The following is a 22,337-nucleotide window of genomic DNA, read 5'->3' on the forward strand; positions in this document are numbered from 1 at the left end:
TCTGCTGTAAAAAAGCTTGACCTGCGTTACCACACCAAGTTAATTAATCGGACGAAGACCTACAAACTCTTCTCGCTGCAAAAATGTGACTTAGATGAGGGAAAATCGATTTGAAGTCATACAGAAATGAAAACAGCTAGTTATGGCACATCAGTCAGGTTTAGAAACACTTACATCAAGCATTTGTCTTCTTTAGAAGTTGCCAAAGACCTAATATTTGTGCCCACATCTCTTCAACATTTTTCCCTATTCATTTCCTATTCACTGTAATATATGCTAATTTTGGGTAGTGGAAATCAAGAAAGTAAACAGTTGACTCCTGATAGTTCAGTCAGCCTAGAGTAAAAATAGGAGGGACTGACACCTTCAACATCTTGGCGTCCACTTTTGATCACACTGAAAAAAAGGGACTGGCCATCTCTTGGATTTATGTAAGCATCTTGCATGCATTTAACACAATTGCCTCATGTTTTAAAGTTAAATGTAACTATATAGTGTAAAAACTACATGATATGCAGAAAGGGTGTATTCAATTGTTCATATCATGTTCAGGTGAAGTAAGTCAATAAGATAGCAACGTTAAATCTCGTGAAACCACGCGTGATTTCATCTCGCGGGCTTTGGATCGTGGTTTAAAAAAGGCATCCATCTCAGTCAAGTCGAGCAGCCAACTCTACGTTTTTGGTATGTCTTGATTTTTTGAATTCATTTTTACCATATTTCAGCCAAATGTAGTTAAACGTCTAGAGTGTCGCCATGTAACATGCTAAAAAAGAGCCGTTAGCTTATTTGCTGTTTTATCTGTTGTCAAAGAATTGGCGCTTTTTCATTTGAATTTGTCTTTGGCACAAGAGCCGTAATATCACATTAAACCTAATTACGAGGCACTCATAACATAATTTGGTTTTCTGTGTGAATAGATTTGTCAACTGACTCTTCAGTTACATTGTGTATTTACTGCACCGTGGTGTTAGTGAGATTTTGGACATTGAACAGCTTTAGCTAATATCATCAGCGGCATTATGCTAGCTTACATCCCTACCCCTCCTGCCCTCACCTGCTGTCCTTTTGTTTTTGTTTTTTTTGCTGCACATTGAGAGATGACCTCTATTCTGCATTTCACCAGGAGTCAGCTGATGGATTGTGGGTTCAAGGTGTTATGGTAAGAAAGTATATTCTATTTTCGTTTCTGTAACTTAATTATAATAGGTTTTTTATAATTATTAGGTGCATGCATACTCAATCTATTAATACAACTGAGAGATCCAAAATCTGCCATAGGTTTAACTTATACCTGTATGTATTGCCAGAAAGGTGATTACTGGACTCGCATTAATGCACACTTGAACTGAAATGAGGTTGTAACTTGTGGGTTGTTGGGTTGCAAATCAGAAACAAACATCTTTGGATTTTTTTTAATCCCATAAGATCTGGAAACACAGTTTTTATTCAACAAAACATTACTGATTAACCAAGCACAGTGCCTGCTGTTATTTCAAAATAATTTTATGTCATTTCAGATAAAATGCAGCATTCCAGTGCATCCCAACCATGCCTTTACAGTCAAGGTTTCTGACGGAGCTGAGTTTTTCTCTGACAGTCTGCTGAAAGTGTTTGCAAAGTGATCAGGGGAACAGGGCACAAAGCTAAAGGATGTAGCTGCCATAATGACAGTAAGAACTTTAAAATTCTTTAACTACAAAGTGTATATGTATTGCATTAGGTCAGTAAAAGATTTTTATGCTACATCCATTGAAACAGTCAACTATTACCTGTGAGTAATGATTCCACTAAAAGGATGCCATAATTTTCGTCATGCATTTACTGGCCCACTGAGAAAAAATTATCTTTTTTTAAAAATAAATGTTCTGGAAACTATATATCCATAAAGTTGATGTCAAACAGGAACTTTTGATATTGCTTTGTAGATGCTGGTGTTGCATGTTGACTGGTTTAAAAAGTCAAGAGTTTTTGTCTGGGATCATTTTCTTCTGTGCTACTGAAAAGTTCACAAATCTCTGTTTTCTTTGTTATAATAGTCAAGGATGACATTAATGCTCGGAGTCCCTCATCAAAGTGCTCCGCATCTGTGTGAAAGACAATTGCAACATCTTGGTGCAGGAGTTCATGGTGAGTGTTTTATGGGTAGATTGTGGCTTTGCAACATTTAAAAATGCATTTAGTTATCCACTTGATCCTCATTGGACTGGTTAGGACCAGTAGTCCTCTTTAATAATTTGAAGTTCACATGAGGCCTGGTAGTGAACTCGGCCGCCGGCCCTTGAGGCCCCATCCCCACCCCTGTATTAGGGGTCACATCAGTGTGAAAAAACTTTAAATTTGTCATTCTAATGAACAAAGGAAAATCCCACCAATATTTATATTAGCTTTTGTTTGAAAAAATGACCAACTGACCAACAGCTAACCAAATTGTGGGGCTGAAAGTCTAAATTCTAACATCTTCTGAGTGACATAACCTGGATTTCTGATGGGCCGGTGTCTTTCTAACAAAAACTAATGTAAAGCATTTGAAATTATTATGTTTTTCACCCTCTCTTAGAAACTCTGTTAGACCATGAATGGCAGCATGGCAGGCCACTCTTTGGCTATAGCTATTTACTATGTTGCTTGCATTGGTTTAAATTACTCTAACATTAGAACTGGTAGATTCAAAAGAGATGAGTTTAAAAAGGAATCTTAAAGAAATGTTTTGTGTTTAACCAGGACTTGACTGAGGCCACTGCACAGATTGAGAAAACCACAATGAACATCTGTCTCCAGAGGATGCAGCAGGCAATGACTTTTCTGATGTTGTTCTTCAAGATCTGGATAACGTGACCTTTGCAGTAGCCATGCTGTTTGGACCTTTTTTTATTCCTTCAACATGAGTTACCCATCACAACTCTGCTACACTTTTGAGGTGATTCATTGGGTGGTAATGGAGTTGGATGCAACTCAGCTCTCAAGAAAAGCTCACAACTAAGACAAAACTGCTCCTGCAACGAAGCTCACTGTTATGCATGTGAGGTGACCAGCTCTAGGTGAGAGGACATTTAAATCTCACACTTGTTCTGCTGCATTTTTGAAGCTCAATTCCAGGAACTGATCGCAGGGTTCATTTTTATATACTCTGCAACTGCCATGAGGACGAGCCGTTTTTTGTTGTTGTTTGTTTTTCCTTTTGCTCTGTACAAGTTCTGTTTGTCTGTTTGGCAGCATTTTTAAATTTCTCTTTGTATTTTTTCTTTCTTTTACTAGTGAAGAGATGTAGCGTGAACAGTTATACAGTCTAAATATCCCATATGGGTCGTGTGAAATGGTATTTTCAGTTTCATTCAGTTGAAGTAAAGAACGTTGAATATTTCTAAGTGTGCTGTTTTGAACCAAGATGTCACAGTATGATCAGTGCTGTAATTTTTGACAGTCACTGTATCAATGTTATTTTTGCGTCTCTTGAATAAAGGTTTTGACCTGCAAGTGCTAATTTCTTTAGTTATTGGGGTAAAATGGGTAGTGTTAATAGGAAGGTGTTTGCCAATTCAGTAACCTAATTTAATGTTAATGGAAACTAACATTACCTCAAATTGTTTAGTTATAATTGTTGTTTAACTGAATCTTGACGTTAGAGGCCTTAAATAGAATGTTTTGTATTGTTCTTTCCCAACATTTTTCAAAAGAAACAGTCCAATTTCTTTGCTGTGATTGATTCCAGAGAACACGGAAGAACTGACATTATTTAACTGTTGATTTATATAGATTCAGTAGAGGAGTAATGTCAGTTTAATTCTTTACCTACTGCAGTGAAATTAGACATGTTGTTTTGAAAGGTTACTGGTGGATGCCAGCAACCATCTTGGAAGAGAACAATACAATCTGTTATAAGGCCTCCATTTGAAAATTGTGTATTTGATACTAGAATATAATAGCAAAATGTAATTTGAAGATAACATGTAGTATTTAAGTGACCAAGTAGTATTGGGTAAAAGTTATTGAATCGTGTTGGGATAACGTGAGAAAATTGTGAAGGATTAAAATATTCCAAGAGCTCAAATTACTTCATCAAAACATGTTTAAGTCACATTTTATCAACACAAATTGCACAAGTTTATTGAACATGAATAAATTGTGTTAATTTAATTCAATTGTTTAAGTTGCTGCCAAAGCAAAACATCTGTGTGCAACAAATGTCCACCATTGAATTAAGTAAATCCAACAACATATTTTTTTCAGTGTACAGTGTGATTGTACGTGTCTCCTGATGCGAGGCAACAGTCACAATCCTACTCAGAGTGACTACAATCACTCTCAAGAAGAGTTTCAGACTGGACTCTGAATGTCAGAGGTTAACCCTCATGTTGTGTTCATTTTGTGTTTCCAGTCAAAAATGACGGTTCTATTAAGACTCATCATAAAAACTAGATTTGTTGTGATTTTTTTTTTTTATTTAAAAAAACGATTTTTAATTAACTTTCAATACAAAATAGCAACTAAACATGAGGTAGTAAAAATGTATTACAACTTAAAAATATTTTTATAGTAAGTATATTTCAATGTCATGGCATATACTCATGATTTAGGTGTCTTACCGTATACTGAAATATTCCAAGATCTCATTTTATTTTCAACCATAATTTATTTTCCTAACTCCTTATCGAGTTCAGCTGGAGCTTATCCCAGCTGTCATGGAGTCATAGGAGGGATACAACCTGGACTGGTCACCAAGGTAACCAAGGTTTTGGTGCTTAAAGCTAACCAAACAATGAATTTAAAAATAATAATAATCATCATCAATTGAAAACAAATGTAGCTGAGAAGAAAACACAAACAGGAGAAGAGTTATATTCTCCTAGCTGACAGTCTTACACCTTCCTTCCTGCCTTCTTTTATGCTTACTTTGTCTTTGGAGCATGCAGGACAGTTCATGCTCTGCAGCAACTGGTGTGTCCAGGCAACGACGTCAAAGGACAGCTTGTGCATTTCCAAGAGATGCCAGTCGCTCTGACAAAACAATAGCACTTGATGTCCTGGGAATGAAAAGAGGGTTAAACATCTCTACTAAATGTTGTGCCAATGTTACGCCCCAGCCTAGAGGAAACCTGGATATAACATATAAAGTCACTCCCCTGCTTTTCCCCCCCTGCCAAGGAGGGACCACAGCCACAGCGGAGGTTCAGTCCAAACAGAAATACTTTATTTATCCACATCATGATGGGCAATCGCTCAAAAACAAATATAGATTCCTAGAAACAATATTATTCCATGATTGTTTTAAACAATTTTAAAACTATTTTGTTTTCTCCAAACCTTAATAAACAATCCTGAAGTATAGCATAAGCTGTTTACGTAATGGCCTAAAATTTGCAAAGAGGCTCACCCTGCTTGCATATATAAAGAGTTTTTATATTTGTTCTTTAGTAGATATCAACTCACATCCTGCCATTTCTGTGATATGCAGAATACTGAAAGGTCTGCTACGTCTCCTACCAGGAGAAAGCCCCAGGATAGACCCAGGACACACTGGAGAGATTATGTCCCTCAGCTGGTTTGGGAACACCACACAGATGAGCAGCAGGTATTGTCTCTGTTTAAACTGCAACCAGGACCTGAATAAACAGGAGAAAGTGGATGGATGGACTTCAATTACACTTTATATTCACAGGTTTTTTTACAGCATTACTGACAAAAGCAATGTTTTTAATAAGCTTTCTTCCTTGAATATGCCGTCATGCTGCCAGCAGACCTGTCTATGTGTGTGACTGGTCATAAGAGAACAAATGCCAACTGCCACAAAGAAATCAATATAATGTGAAAACTGACCAGAAAGGGAGAAAAACATCAAAAGTGATGGCATGGAGTTGTGATATCTCAGTCTGGAGCAAAGAGACCAACAGAGAAACAAGCTTTTGAAACTGATCACATTAAAAAGTACAAGTGAAATTGCAAGTATTGAATCAGCTCACCTGGGCCTTGAAAGAAGGAAATTCAATAAAAGACCCCGAAGAGAAACAATGGCTGTATTGATTTCAGCATATTAAACAAGCTCTGAGGTGTTGATTAATTACTTCTGCCAGTGAACCCCTTAATGACTTCATCCAGTCGCCGTGCTGCTAATTAACAAGTGATTAAAAAGGCAGGCGGAAATGTCTAATCTAGGCCGGTGGTAGAGCTCACAAGGAAGTCATTCTGCACTCAGTCCGCCTGAGCGGGCTCCCCCCCCAAAAAAAGCCCCAAGACAGTTGTCCAGGGACTAATTTAGCCGCCTTTGTTCAGGTTGTGTGAATGGAAGTGAAGGGCTCTCTTGGGGAGAGTAACTAGAGAGTGACTTGTCTGCTCCACTGTCACTGTTCATTCAGTGAGCTGATACTGGCATGGCACTTGTTCGCTAATGATCTCGCAGCAGTGGGCTGATTCACAGCCCACTTTCTGGGTTGCTCCCTTTTCTGTCCCTTTCTTCTTCTGCAGCAGTGGAGGTTAACAGAACATGGGTGCTGCTGTGCTTTCATACGTCTATATTTGAGCCACTTCTCTCACCAGTCTCATGCCCCTAAGTGATTCACAGAGGAAAGTAAATGGCTTTCATTTCTTAACAGCAGAAACATGATTAGAAGGGCTGAATTTTTCAGTCTGAAATGCTCCAGATTTACTGCTTAATAAAAGAACATCCTTAAGCTAAAAGAAACAGTTGCATTAATCTGTTTGAGCCCCTGTATGTTGCTTTATGCCTGTACTTTGCACCCCAATAAACAAATGCATGGCAATCATGTGCTTTAAGCTGTTTTTGCCGACTCAGAATGGATTTTTCTCAGTTCTGCTTTTGAATACAAATGAGGGCATTGAACTCCTCAGTGCAGGTCACCGAAATAATTCAGAGCTGCTGCCCTCAGCAGATGATGGGATTTCAAAATATGACAGCTTGAGTAAACATTTATTTTGTAGCCATTGTGCAGCATTGCCATCCACTGTGTCGCCCCGCTCCGTGGAGCTCTCACAGTCAGAATAAAATGGCAATGTGATGTATTGGCTTTCGCTATCAGCAGCGAGCAGGCCCTATGTAATGAGCACCATGTTTCTCCAGAGGAGAAGTGATTCTTCAAACTAGAGATCATTGTGCAGTCTGTGCACAGTCCAGGCTCTTCCTGGTTCAGTGTGGGTTTCACACAGATCTGATAAGTGCTCAGATGAGTGTAAATGGGTAATTTGCTGTCGCGGGAACCTCATTGCTCAGCAAAAACAGATTAATTTAATTCTAATTTGAGAGCGTTAGCAGAGCAAGGTGCTTTGACTGAACTGCTGTGACACTGTGACAAAGATGTGATTGAGTTTAATGTGTCCATAAATGAATAGATGTGCTGTCTCAGAAGCAGTAATGTGAACATTAAAATGCTATCCACCCTCTGCGCTACTCTTACACTGTTAAACATAATCAACTTGAGACTTTATATTCATCCCAGGGGTTACTCACTGATGAAGTATTTTGTAACAACTTGCATTTTAATACGCTTTGTTGCCTTCAGCTCTCATTTTGGCAGCCCACAGACAGCAGACTGAATTGGCATAACTTCATGATTTACGTTTCCCTTGTGGCTGCATTTTGCTCTCTGATTTCTGTTTCGATGTCAAACGGTACCTTTAAAAAAAATGTTTTTCTTACAGAACATGCTGTGCTGCTTAAATTCATATCCTAAAGCTAAATGTTTGGGGGTGTGAAACAGGTTCTTGGACATTTGACCAGTAGCCTCCAATAGAAAGAAAGGTTCAATTAACTAAACCACAGGTGTCGAACTCCAGGCCTCGAGGGCCGGCGTCCTACAGGTTTTAGATGTTTCCTTGATCCAACACAGCTGATTCAAATGGTTAAATTACCTCCTCAACATGCCATGAAGTTCTCCAGAGGCCTGGTAATGAACTAAACATTTGATTCAGGTGTGTTTACCCAGGGTGAGATGACATTGGAGTGAATCTACTGCAGGAAAGATTGTAGCTCTGTGTTAACACACACTTGATCTACACCAACAAACTACTAAAACCTCTGCCATTATAGAGGTGGTCATGCTTTCTGATGAACAACAAACCAAGTGAATTTGATTAGCAGCACCTGGCTGGTACTTACCGTCCTAATTCTTATGGAAGCAGAAAGGGTGTACGTAGTTTTTCAAAGTGTAGCTTTTACCTAGAAATTATTGTCTCAGTGAATGAATTAACTTGTCTCCTAAACATCAGAAAGAGTAAAATAAGGACATCAGTATATCCTGGAGTCAAATATAACATTGTATTTTGTCCAGTTAATAGTTAAACACCTCCCATAATTCTGTTATGAGATTTAACCCAGTTGTGGCTTTTGATAGCTGCAGTCCAAAAGGGGAAACTGCCACACCCTTCTTCCAGCTGCGTCTGAAAACAGAGGCTTCCTGTAACTGAGCACCAGATACAGATCAGACACTCTGCCATGAGTCAGGATGGCACAGTTTCTATCAGATTTCAATCTAGCATTGCAAGCACATCACACACATCTCCACAGGGAGAGACCAGATCGTGGAAAGAGGAAAACATGGTGGTTCAGGTTGCCTTGGCAAACTTACACACAGTTATATTTGTATTTGCTTTTTCCAGATTTCCTTGACTGATGAAAGATATGGGATGCATTCCCAACTCATCACAATTCCAAATTACATAGAGGCATCGTGTCCAGGTATCAGTGGCTGACAACCCCTGACTTTAAAACAGTATGAGTTTAGAAAACAAGCCTGAGGTTTTTATATATATTGCTGTTATTGCCAGAAACAAATCTCATGTAAAGAAAAGGCTTAACAAATTCTGAAAGGAGCTACACTAGGATTTTCTGAGAAATACAGCTAAAAAGGGATGATATTCAGTTATCCAGTAGAAATCAGTAATCTTAAAGCCCAGCCATCATGCTAGATTTAAACTCTTAAAACAACCTTTTTTGCTCAGTTTAATCCGAGGTGTGACATACGGATCCAAGATGTCTTTAAAAAATAGTGAAATTTCAACATGAATGACTTCTCTAAAGCCACCATATCATCCATACTTTTTCACTTTAGTGTCAGATTGTGTTTGACTAGACAACATGAAAAAGATAAAAGAATAACAGTGTGTTTCCTTGCATTCAAAGTGGAATAATTTCACTTTTTTGGCTCATGATGAATGTTTGATACACAGGACAGCAAAGCACAAGTGCGGATCTGTATAACATATTCTGTATATAAAAGGTAAAAAATAGCCACCCTGGTTTGTGGTACCCTGATTTGAAGCCTAAAGTGCAATATTTTAGCCATCCCTGTCATGGTGTTTAGAATACGGACATGTCGAGCAAACCAGACACTGCACGCTGTAAAACATATCCAGCTCGATAGGCTCTTTATGGATGACTGCAATCTACAGAAGGAACACCATGCTGTAAGACTAAGACTACAAATGACCAGTTGAAACCATAAACTCACAGAGAAAGTCTTTGCCGAGGTGAGAAATTGTGTAAAATTGCATCATTTTTGAGATTTCTACAATCCGACTTCTTTTTGCAACCAGAGCAGTCGCCCCCTGCTGGCTTCTGAAGAATGTTTAACCAGACACCAGTTCACTTCTCCAAAATTAAAGAACACCACACACCTTTCGTACTTTCACTTTATGACATAAAATCTGGTTTATTTCCTTTACCATACTGGTTAGAGAACTAACTCCTTTATGGCCTTTTTAACATCTACAGACTCTTAATGCTGTTTATCAGCCAATCATCTCTAAGCTGTGCATCACTGTGAAATAAATAGATGCCTGTAAGCCCCCCAACCCTGAATGGCGCCGTTAAAACATTCACACACTACTAAAACTCAAAGGCTCGAGCTTCTGTTTTCTTCTTCCTCCACTAAGCTGTCAACAGTGACACTTTTGGCGATCTGTGCTCCACTGAAGTGGTTCAGACTCACTTGGCTTAGTATCTAAAGGACTCTGCTTTGTTAACAGGTCTTTTCAAGTGGTCTAACACAGAAAGTCAGAGACTCTGCTCTCAGAGAGCCAACTTACACCCTGGAGGACGTGTTTTTGTTGGCTCTCCACAGAGGGGGAACAGAGCGAGTAGGTGGACGGGTGATGGAGAAATAGAAAGAGAAGTTAGGTGTGAAACTTACACTCTTCCTGCACAGTTGGCTGAAGAAAGAACCACTGTTGGCACAATCAACACAGAGCCCACAATAACAAAAGAACCTCTGCTACTACTGATTAGACTCCATGTGTGGGGAAAAAGGCTTACAAAGACAGAGCTGCAGAGATACAGGCTGTGGTGAGAGGCAAAGCATGAGGAGCAAAACAAACATACAAATCAAGGGTCGTATAACCGCACAAGCAACAGTTTTCAATTTCAATAAATCTGGTTATAATTAATTACTTAGTGATCAGACTTCCTGCTGATATCTCACTTTAGTTTGGTTTCATAATTTCCTCTGGCTATAATCTATAAACAGATTATATTTATGGCCAAATGGGGCAAATCTCAGTTGGGGGTATGCCGCTTTGCTCTCTCGCTCCTTCCCTTTGTGTTTTTTGGGCTGAGAAAAATATATTTGCACATAAAACGATCCCGTGGTGCAGCATTAGAGATGCTATAGTCATTTAAAAAAAATGAAATAGTGTTCACTGTGTAATTTTGAGTATTTTTTCAAAAACAATTAAGCGATTAAAATGGCATAAAATCCAAAATGAAAATTTTTACTTGGCAACAGGGGAAGCAAATTAGCATTTCTTTGCTTTCAGGAAGAAGTTAGGAGAAGGATGTTTGCCTCTGTCTCTCACTGCTGTCCCTTTCTTTCAGCAGGCCTGCCGTCCCCTGTGTTATTTATGAAATGAGGCCTTCGCTGACATGTGGGCAGACACACAAAGCGTCGTTTAGCACCGGGTCATTTGTCACATCAGAGCATTCCTTGGCACATGCAGGGAGGCTCCCTGTAATCTGTCAGAGTCAAATGTAAAGAGGCGACACAGAGCAGCAGGATCAGCAGACGCCCTGCTGTCAAATCGACTGTGACCCTAAACCCCACATTGTTCTCAGTTAGCAAATTCTTGTCTGAATGAAAGCTGAGCCAAAATACTGTTTTGCATCATGATGGGAAAAGACGCGAAGGCTTTTATGTCAAGATTACAGCAAAAGCAAAAGGTAAGCTCAATTTAAGATCACCAAACGAACAACAAAAATAGGAAAACAAACTAATAATATACTATCTAACGACAAGGAGGAAGACAGAAGACAAGAAACATCAACCACAGCTGAAAAGGCAAAAGTAAAGTAAAGCAGGACATAAAAACAGAACAAAACACATGAGGGATCTGTTTTCTACTGAGAGAAGTGACCTGGAGGTATCTGCTGGTCTGTAGCTGAATCCTCCAAACACTAAGGAAAGGTGCAGTACATCTTTTATGACCTACTTTACCAGAGGCTCCACTGAACCATCCTTTATGAAAGGAAAAGAGATCAAATCATTCCACAGTTCAAAGTGACGCACTGTCTTACAAAAAAAAAAAAAAAGCAGTTAATGTTGCGTTTTCTATTTCCTGCCATAACCTGCAGATATTTTTAAACGCACGGGTGAACTGTGAACTATGATTGTATTACAAAAACATTTTTTTAAGAAACCACCTTTACAATAGATAAAATGTCTACGTGGAAAAAAAATGTTTTACTTTTTTTTTAACTGTAAAAAATTGTAGTTATATAGCTAGTACTTAAGGGCCAACTTAAGCTTCCTTCAAACTTGTTCTCTTTTAGTTGTCCTAAGCGGGCTTTCTGATGATCACTGTGCCTCTGCTAATGTCACTCTGTTTGATTTATTTGCTCTTATTCTTGTAGGCTCATTCTGAGATGGTCTGTCCCCACCAAATCATTCAGCTGCATGTCTGCCCTCCATCGTCTTTTGCCTCCTGGAAAAATCTGGCCAGTCACTCCCATTTTAGACTAATTCAGTTCAAACATTAGACGCTTCAGAACTTACCAGCAACATGGATCAACCTCCTTCTATTTCTGACACAAGTTGTCTCCTGTGCTAAGACCCTGAATTCCCCAGTTGCTAATAAATAAACGTTTTAAACTGGACGCTTAAGATTTAAGAAGGATGTTGTCGTTTCAGCACAGCAGGCTTAATCCACTGTCATGTTATTAAAGAGGCTAGAGTAAACAGAATCGGATTTTCTGCACATCATTCTGCCTCGACCGCAAGACATTTTCCATCAAATTCAGGTAAAGTGAGTAGGAAAATACACAGAATATCACTAAAGAACATGATAGGCACACAGAGAAAATAACTATAGGATTAACAGGAAACTAAAGAAAACCATTGGGACTGTGATACTTTATAACATACTGCATCATAGCCTAATCCAGAGAGGCTTATATTTCCAAAATTAGAAAACAGTTGTTGTGCTCAGAGTTTTAAACAATCCTGCATATTATCATAAACAGGTATTTAGAGGTTGAGTAACGTGTTGTCACAGGAAAAATTATTTTTCAGGTTTTACGAGCTGAAAAATGAAGGTCCACTAAAAACTGCAGCATCATCAGCACTCGGCAAGAAGTTGTTGGTTTCAACGCGACCAGCTTGTTGGTGCCTTTCTGTGTGGAGTTTGCATGTTTTCCTGTGTAAGCGTGGGTTCTCTCTGAGTAATCTGGCTTCCTTCTACAAACTGAACACAGGCATGCAGTTAGGTTCGTTGGTTAAGTGTAAGAAAATCAACTGTCTCTTTGATGCATATTTATCAATAAACCGTTTAACACAAATACAGTTACACTAGCTTTTTATCTATTACGTATGGAGTCAAACTTTTACTATTCAACCAGCTCCAGAGAGAAAAATAGAAAAATAAAGAGCACCACCATCCTACATGTGTCTCATAACCCGGAGCAACATCTAAAAGGATAAGATATCAATTTCCTGTTATTATACCCATATCTTTTCTGAGATTTATTTAATCTGCCTCATATTGGATTTCCCTCAGCAGTGCTGGCCTCCTTCTTTCTGCATTTACAGGCCTGTGGTTAACAGGGGTGTGTGAAGCATTTGCAATGGTGTGCGTGTGTGTGTGTGTGTGTGTGTGTAGATGAGGGTTTACTGATTTCTGATGGGCAGTGGGTGTTTTATTTCCTCTTAACATGTGAAAGACAACTCCTCCTCCAGAAGATGGAGGTCTCATCTTCATTAGTACAAACCTGAGGGTGAAGCTCTGCTGTAGATCCAGGCTTTCAAGCAGGGATGTGTCCACAAGGGGAGGGGAAATACGACTGCTCCCTCTGGTGCTACCCACCACCACTGATGTTGGATGAAAACATTAATGGGATCTTTTTTGTACAATGTAGTACAAAGTAGTGTGGTTTTAATGTAGCTGCACCCTATTTATGTCTTTTTTAAGCTGATTTCTGTTTCTGCTGTTTTCTTGTATATTGTAGATACAAAAACTGTAATTTATCAACTAATATTGTCTCCCCCATTGAATAAAAGTCCTACATCATAACATAACTTAAAGAATTCATTGTACTATAATATTCCAATAGAGCACTTTGCTCTCAGACTGTAGGCTTTTTTGTGGTTGCTAGAGTTTGGAAAAGTAGATGGGAGGCAGAGCATCAGGCTCCTGTCCTGTGGAACCAGCTCCCAGTTTTTGTTCAGGATATTTCAGATTAGAAATAATCTAATCTAGAATAATCCCAGCAGCATATAAAATCTAACCTGTTGCAACATTATCATGTTAATTATCATGATCCAGTAAAATATATGACTTTGCATAATGAGAACAGGCCCCCCCAAAATACATACAGACAAAAGATGCATATATGTAGACTACTCCATAATAAAGACTTTAACTGATCAAGCACACACATCCATACATATGCAATAATACTAAGTGCAATAATCCTTTCTGTCATCGTTGTATTTTTACTCAGTTGTATATAGTATTTGTATTTGTATTCTATTTTTATCTTATTGTATATTTATTTTATTTTATTCTACTATATATATAGTATTTTATTTTATTCTATTCTGTACAGTTGTGTACTGTATTTATTCTTATTGTATTCTAATTTTTGCCTCATAACTTTTGCACTGTCCACTTCCTGCTGTGACAAAACAAATTTCCCAAGTGTGGGACTAATAAAGGTTATCTTATCTTATCTTACATGTTTTTAATGTTACTTATTACATACAGGGACAAAATACTTGTTTCCCCATTTTGCAAAAAGCTATTTTTATGTGTATAGCTGAAACCCACTAAAAAGGAGGAATGTGTTACTGTATACTGCATTTAAATGCCACATCGTTTTGCAAACTGCAGATATTTGACTTCCCAGATGCTTGATGGTGACTTGAGGAGGTCTGGGGACAGCAGCAGCAAACCCATCCTATGAAGGATTAAGGGATGTGTTTGATGGATGTAGGATTTAACAGGGGCGATAACAACAGCAACAACAACAACAACCTAGAAATGCCTCATGAATGAGTAAACAGGCACAAAAATGCCACCAATGGCTGATGTCTGGAGGCGTTTCTCCAGCCTTCAGTCATCCAAGCGGCAGAGCAAATGATGGAGAGGAGAGGATCAGTGAAGTCAGCCTGAACCAAGACAGGATGTAGGGGCATCAACCTTCAAAATAAAACACACCTTGCGCAAAAACTTGATAAGCAAGTTTGAGGAATAGCTTATAATGATATCATTAAAATATTACTGAAGAAATATTGTCGGTATAACTGTATTTTTTTTAACCCTTATTCTATATTTTTTGTCTTGTTTTGATTTTATTTGTCTGTAATTTTCTTATCTTTTAAACTTATTTGTTTTGAATTTCAATTTATTTTCAGTCCATACAGTTTAGAGGCAGGATTACATAAGTTTACTCTTCGCCCTACTCCTTTTCCAGTATGTAAACTGACCGGTCATAATGTTGTTGATGGCAGTTCAGTATCCCTTTTCTTGTTTATCTGTTTACAATGCTCTTTTGTTACTTATTTGTGTTTTCTTTTTCTTTTACATGTCTAAAACCAATCAAAATGTTTAGTTTGAATTTTACGCACTATTAGTTTTAATCTTTTTAAATGCTCATATTGTAAGGGATACTTGTGGGGGAGGTGGGGGATCAGATCAGCTTTTGCACTAAAAAAGACTTACAGCCAAGTGAACTTTTTATATTATAATAATAATAATAATAATAATAATAATAATAATAATAATAATACTATGTTTATTTATTCCTATTATAATTTAGTCTCCTTGGCTTGTAATAATGATTGATTAATAGACTCATTGAAGAGTATCCTTGTCCTTTCAATTATCCTGAAAATGCAGCTTCCTCTAACGGAAATCTTTTAGGACCTCGCCTAACTTTATGCACTTTTCAGATAAACAGATCAGTCAAAGTATCAGTAACTATCGGACTACTTAACTAAGAGGATCCCTGCTGCCAGGGATCGGTTCACTTTGCTTCAGTTTAGCTGCGGGACAGCCGTGAATAAACGCCGGTTTTTGAGTTCCGGGGGTTGCGCTTACCTGAGGAGCAGAGTGCCAGGCTACGGTTTCCGCTCGTGCCGTGTTGTGGTGACTAGCCGTGGTCACTAGCAGGGCTAGCTAGCTGTATGACTGGTGTTGCTGCAGCATAGAGAAAGCGGCAATTAGCCAGCAAGCAGGCTACTCTCACTCGTCTGTTTTCTTGGTTCTCTTTTTAAGACAGTTCGCCATCTCTGCTGATAACACATTATGTGCTGGGTGCTGCAGTAAGGTGAGTGTCACACAGCCTCAGGAGTTTCACATGTAAAGTCGTTAGCCTGGAAGCTGAATCACCCCGGTTAGCGGCGGACAGCGGCGCAGACTACTCCCTGGATTCCCGAGGAATTCCACTAATTTGTCCGTGTTTAAAACGTGTTTTAGTGGGGTCTCATTTTCAGGTGGTGCATGTTGTTGCAGCTTTTGTTAACTGTGTGGTTGAAAGAGCTTGTTTTAGTGTGATGTCAGTGCTTCTCTTTCATTATTTCATTGCAGAAATTCAAATTTTATTATCAAACATGCTAGCAAATAGCCCCCCCCCCCCCCCCCCCCCCCCCGACACGCCGTGTTGGCAGCATTAAGTGCTGCTGCATTCTTATACATGAACAAAGTGCTCTGCAGATAAACTGTCTTGTTGTAACATCTGCAGAGCTTAAGCCAGTGATAACGGAGCAGCTGCTTTACGTAAATTGCATCTCTATAACGTTTAGTGGGTTTGTGACATAGTCAAAGATACTCCGGGCTTTTCTGTGTTTCTCTACCGACTGTGTCTTTTCCCCTCCTTTCTTTTGCAGGAAGGTCAGCAGATGGAAAAATGATATTTATACCCAGTGGATTACTCATCACGCCTTTCGAAATTGTGGAGTGCTTTTCTCCTTAGCATCATGCGTTTCTACAAATCAAGCCTAGTCTCCTGCTGCAGAGATTTCACCTCCTTACGTTTGGATTTATCCGCCAGTTTTTAAAGACGGTCCTTATCATCTTCTTCTTCTTTTTAGTGTCGTTCTTGTTATTATTTTTAAAGTGCTTCCGGTAAAACATTAACTATGTGTCTATGCGGGTTGGATATGCTCAGATAAACACAAGCGTGAAGTCGTGCGAAGGGAAGCCCAAAGAAGGAAGTCCAGGACGGGATAGGCACGCAGAAACTACCCCGCGTCCCAAAGAAACATGGCCTCGGTGTGGAAGAGACTGCAACGTGTGGGGAAGCATGCGTCTAAATTCCAGTTCGTGGCTTCCTATCAGGAACTAATGGTGGAATGTACTAAGAAATGGTGAGTTTTTAGCGACCACATTGCTGTCATTGAAGCCTAGTGAAATCTCTCGCTCTCTCACTCTCTCGCTCTCTCTCTCTCTCTCTGTGTGTGTGTGTGTGTGTGTGTGTGTGTGTGTGTGTGTGTGTGTGTGTGTGTGTTTTGGAATGTCGAGCTTGTTCCTGGTGGCCATAATTCACACACACATACACTCACAGTCTCCTTGGTGTACAGGCATGTCTGTATGCAGGGAGGAGCCCGGCTGGCTTTTAAAATGTTTCTTTTTTTCTTGTGTATCGATGTGGATTTGGTGCAGTAGAGAGATTTCACTTCAACCAGATGTGCTGGCTTCACTCCCCTTCTCTTCCTCCGCTCACTCCTCTGTTGATATTCTTGAGCAAACCACTAGCAGCTCTAGGGATGCTTTTGGGAATCTCAGCTTGACCTCCAAACTCACCATATATACAAATTATTAATATAACCAGTTAAGTCTCATTCACAGGAAAAATCTAATGGTTAATGTAAACAGTCACATAAATACAACTCAAGAACAGTGTAAGTTGATGAACTCCAGACACACAACCTTTTTTAAAAAAGGTTGTGTGTCAGATTAAGTTTACATGAAGTCACATTGATCAACAGGAGACTGCAGCCTTTAAAAGTGACAGTTTAAAAGTGACTTAAACTCTTGATTATGGTTTTTACACATGTATGTACAGAGATGAGAGGGAACCAGCCCAAGTAGAAAACCAAGCAAATAGCTAGGAAAGTCTGCAGACATACAGAGAACAGTGATGTACATGATTTCCACAGCGATTGATAAAACATGTAGCTGCTTGTCAGAGGTGTTATTAAGTAGCAGATCATCGTACTCTGATAAAGGTTTAAAAAGTAGCAGAAATCAAGTGTTTACTCCCATTTGAGAGAGAAACAGGATAAGTTGAGATTTAGTCTGGACTCCAGTATTAGGTGTTTTAAATCAGCGGTCCCCAACCTTTTTTGCACCACCGACCGGTTTATGCCTGACAATATATTCACGGACCGGCCTTTAATGGATCGCGGATAAATACAACAAAATAAAACTAGTACCCGTACCGAAAAAAATAAGATTTATTCATAACACACATGAAAAGACCCAGGAAAACAGAGTTAACAATCAAAACGATAACAAAATAACGCTGAAAACCGATTAAAAACCCTGAAAACAATACTTTTCACACCTGAGCCTCAACTCTTGCGGCCCGGTACCAAACGACTCACGGACCTGAACGGGTCCGAGGACCGGGGGTTGGGGACCGCTGTTTTAAATGCCAAGCTGTGATCTACACCATTTGAGTTTCAGCCCTTTGTGCCTTTTTTTGCTTTTTAGGATGATGAGGTGCTTTTGCCATTAACAGATGCCAACGAGAAGTCATTAATTACAGAGTTTCTTAAAATTAAATGCACTGCTTTTCCTTTTGTGAAGTTGCCAGCTTTACTGCACAGGAGTGAAAATAATGTTTGAACAGTAAAGATTTAAAATGATATTAATTGGTAGTGTAAATTTATAAATTTACATGTAAAGGTAATAGACATCTCGTTCTATGTACCATCAATGTTCTTAATAGATCAGTCATTACATGAGAAGAATAATTTAACCAGAAGTAATACTTTCTGTTGTGTCAGGTTTTAAAGGGTGCCTTTTGAGGCGTGTCTTTCACAAGTCTTGGCTTATAGGACTTGTACATATCTATAAACAAAAAAACATTTTCACTTGTGTGTAATCATACTGGCATCACCACAGCAAGAATGCTGGTTATTGAATTAATAATTAGACTGTTTTGCAGGCAGGTCCTTGCCCTCCTGGCTTTAAAACCATACTAAGACATCCATACCCTTAAGTGACACGAATCTCATCCCTGCTTCTTTTAGTCAGATGTGAACGCTGTTAGAAATATGACAAAAATGATCTGCACACTTGCATACTCTGCAATAGTAACATACATGCAGTGTTTTTAATCGGTTAATATTGTTTAGTTTTAGTTTAGTGGCTCATCTTGTGGTTGTATGCCAGAAATATTTGAATCTATGAAAGAGGCGGACGAGCTGTGCTTTTAGATGTGGAGATGAAGTGGAGAGATAGGTAGATACGTGCTACAGTTATGCCTGCAGCTGTGTGCCCTGTAACGAGGGAAAAGCTTGGGCTTGTAAGGTAAAGATGTAGCCTGCAGACACAGATTCTCAAGTAGCGTGCCGTAGGCGTGACTAACACAGCCCCACAGAGCTTCGACCTGGGACAGATGTTAACGTGTTGGAGAAAGGAATGACAAAAATGTACCTCTCTTCCCAGAGCAAAGGGTGGGTGGGCTCAGCTCAGTGTCAGTAGTACACTTTGTTTTGCAGTCTTGAGAGGTGCTTTCATCTTATGATATGCCAGAAATGTGTATACAGAGCCATTTGTTGTTATATAATACAGTTCTTATCTATAGGTAATCAGCACTGCAGTGATTTATTGATCCTTAGAGATCAAGTGCTTTTGCATTTTGCTCAAAGCTGTGAAGATAAGTTGAACCCAAATTCCTGTGTTACAGCAGTCACAATTGTAGACACAATCTGTAACCAAACTGCTTAAACAGTTTTCAACCAGTTTCTTTCTTGTATTTGTATATAGGCATATGAAACATTATTGTGTGTCAGATGCACCAGTTTTTGTCAAATTAGTGTATCAGTCATTCTTGTGGCCAGAAAAACTCTTTTAAATGTATCAGGTGAGCAGTCACTTCAGGGCTGTAGTGGGGTGTTTCAATCATATTAGAAGCAGCCCCCAGAGCTCAAATGGTTCATAACGTCTTAAAAAAAAAACAAAGCCAAAAACCAACTGAACCAAAAAAAAGCCCATAGTTCTTTTTAATTTTCGTAATCAATAACAGGAAGAAAAAGGCTGAATGCTTACTTTGTGTCAGTACTCCTGCATGTGCCTGTATGTACACGTGTGGGTGATTTGTGCTTAGTGTGAAATATAAAAGCATTTCAAATATTCAAAGGCTTAGTAGAGTAATCTCTACAATCTTGATAACTGGACTTCAAATAGTCACTTCAAGGACGTGTTTTCCTTCATGTCGAACTCCTTTGCCTCAGGCTGCTTGCTGCTTCTTGTCACATGATCTTTGGTTGAGCTTGAATAATCTTCAAATTTTATAAAGAATACATGTTTTAACTGAAAGTTTGTACACATTTTTCATTGTGCCAAGTTTTTATGTAAATGAGTGTACTTCTATTGTCTGATTTATTTATTTTTAAATTTCTGTTTCTCTTTGAGTGGAGTTTAATTTCCTCAGGCATAAACCACATTTTTTGTTTATTAAAATATCAGTAAATACCAGTGATATGAACCAAAAAGCAAATAGGAAGAATGTGTGTGATATAGGGATGGTCCCCGTGAATAATTTATTAGTTGCCCTTGAAAGCTTAGGTGTAACCTTTGACTGTCTTTTCTGAACTGTGTGGTTTCTGTCATATTTCAGGCCTGCTTGTAGAACAAAATGACTAGGTTTGCATCAAAAGTTGATGAGGGTGGGGTCTGCCTATTCAGCTACCATTTTTGTTGCTGTTTTTATTCACACTGATTTGATCGAAAGCATTGCAGCGGCTGCAAACAATATCATCTGCAAATTATGCCGGGCGACAGTAATAGCAAAGAGACGAAGCACTTTTGGAATATGGGGAAAGCCAAAAACTGCGCTTCCTCCACTTCCGTACCATTGATTCATTAATGCTGAATTCTCTCTTTGTTTTCTTTGAGAAAATTAAAGGATTTTAAGTGTGCCTTATAGTGTGTAGAATACGTTATACAGAAGAAAAGAATATATCGTGATATATATCGTTACCGCACATGCTTCAAATTATAACGTGATATGGATTTTAGGCCATATCGCCCAGTCCTAACACTGATTGATACTGAGGTGCTAAAACCCCAGTTAAACAGGTGGGAAAAAGAAAACTAAAAGTTAGGCAGCATTCAGAAATTTGTCAAAACTAAGTGTAATGTAATGGAGTTCCATTTAAAAATTGTATGTGTGTATATAGGATCCATTTGAAAGAATAGTCATAATATCATTTAAATGTGGTTGAAATGTACTTAAGGTCAGATTAGTTTGTGGAGTTCAGTCTCTGCTACCCAGATCTTGCAGTAAAATTCTTCTTAAATAGGTTGGAAAAACAGTATAAACTTAAATCAACTCATATGCTTAAATTTTAGTGTCTTATTCACTAATTTCATGTATTATTATGTTTTCATATTTTGAGAATTGTGTAAGAATTTAGGGCATCTGAGGATATTGATTCTCTTGTCACGTGTTTTTATCATCCACTCAACTAGTCATGCTGACATGTCTGCTTTTTTTCCCTCTACAAAGGCAGCAGGTGAGGTCACAGTCGGCTTAAAAACAGCTTTAGCTGTGTAAAGATATAATCTGTTTATTTGCACACTGAACATTTTATTATTTTTACTGGTTTACCCACCATCAGATGGGGGAAGGAAGTAAAGCCATAATGCTTCCCCAGACTACATTGACAGAAACAGTAATTCAACCTTTCATAACATGGGAGGAGTTCAAGTATTGCTGCCTTGAATTTTTATAAAGTTTATTGTCTGACTTTGGTTATTTAGCATATTAGTTTGCATCCAGAGTAACATGTTAAAATGCAGAGAAGAGAAATATCTGTTTTCTGTGAAAGACAGATTTTTTTTTGTGCGAGTCAGGGTACCTTCTTTCTTACTGTGGCTCCCAAATCCTGCAGATTTGCAAACTGTCGACTCTTACATGTAGTTTTAGTATTTGGTTCACAAATGCCTTCAATGAGTTATTCCTGATTGTTGGACAGGTGTTGTCTCCTTTCTTGCTGAAGGAGAATATGGAAAGTGAGCTTTTTAGGTACATTGAGAAAGGGATATAAATTCTAAATGTCTTCTGAAATCATGTTGGTAAGTTCTAAAGCATCAATATATTACACAGCCCGAATTTGTCGTCCGCTTTTGTCAGTTGAATTGGTGATACAGCCTGTGAAAAAGCGTTCTACCTGTTAAACCCAACCACATCAATCATTTTACACTTTTGGATCATTTCCTGTGTGGGAAAGTTTGCTGCTAATGTAAGCAGAAATGTGATTGATGGAGTTTTCTTTCCTGTTGTTATATTTTTTTAAAGTGATTTCAAGCCTTTATCTGTGCCCTTGTTGCTCTATCTGATTGATTTCTGCAGCTCAGGAAGTTAGAACATCACTCACACAGCCGTTTCAGACTGCAGGATCAATGCTGACGAACCATTTAAAATTTAATGAATACACTGTTTTTCTTTGCCAGGGAAATGAGACACCATTCAGTCTTGCAGCAAGACTGTTCTGTCTTTAGATGAAATATTTACATTAGTATCACTTGCTTTTCATTCAAAGCAGGTAATTATGATGCGTAATAAGTGGCAGGAAGTTTGTAACTTATAATTCTTTTAGAGAATGTTTTTTAACATGTTTTTTTTGTGTGCTTTTGTCTGTGAATATTTATGAATGTAGATGTTT

At 38.5% G+C, this 22,337-nt stretch overlaps 1 protein-coding gene and 1 long non-coding RNA gene across 8 annotated transcripts in view; both read left to right on the forward strand.

Annotated features, from left to right (window-relative positions):
• Positions 1–396: 396 nt before the first annotated feature.
• On the forward strand, positions 397–3,477 carry LOC146655317 (uncharacterized). 3 transcript variants are annotated; one of them, XR_014914384.1, is made up of 6 exons: positions 397–431; positions 553–684; positions 1,099–1,162; positions 1,521–1,673; positions 2,040–2,130; positions 2,725–3,477. It is a non-coding gene; the product is annotated as an uncharacterized LOC146655317 (long non-coding RNA). The 3 variants fall into 3 exon arrangements; XR_014914383.1 differs by having other exon boundaries at positions 553–1,162; XR_014914382.1 differs by lacking the exon at positions 397–431 and having other exon boundaries at positions 439–1,162.
• An 11,913-nt stretch (positions 3,478–15,390) lies between these two features.
• Positions 15,391–22,337, forward strand: part of ehbp1 (EH domain binding protein 1) — a 171,230-nt gene continuing 164,283 nt past the window's right edge. For 4 of the 5 annotated variants that reach the window (XM_085427306.1, XM_085427307.1, XM_085427308.1 and 1 more), the window contains exons 1-2: positions 15,391–15,766; positions 16,326–16,805. In XM_085427306.1, the coding sequence (XP_085283432.1) occupies positions 16,702–16,805 (104 nt within the window). In that variant the 5' untranslated portion in view covers positions 15,391–15,766; positions 16,326–16,701. The remainder of the gene's footprint in view (positions 15,767–16,325; positions 16,806–22,337) is intronic. The other variant, XM_085427305.1, reaches the window with a different exon arrangement.

Source organism: Rhamphochromis longiceps, linkage group LG13 (genome assembly GCF_057381845.1).
Source record: "Rhamphochromis longiceps isolate RC_006_pf linkage group LG13, R_longiceps_female_GT1.1, whole genome shotgun sequence".
Classification (NCBI taxonomy): Eukaryota; Metazoa; Chordata; class Actinopteri; order Cichliformes; family Cichlidae; genus Rhamphochromis; species Rhamphochromis longiceps.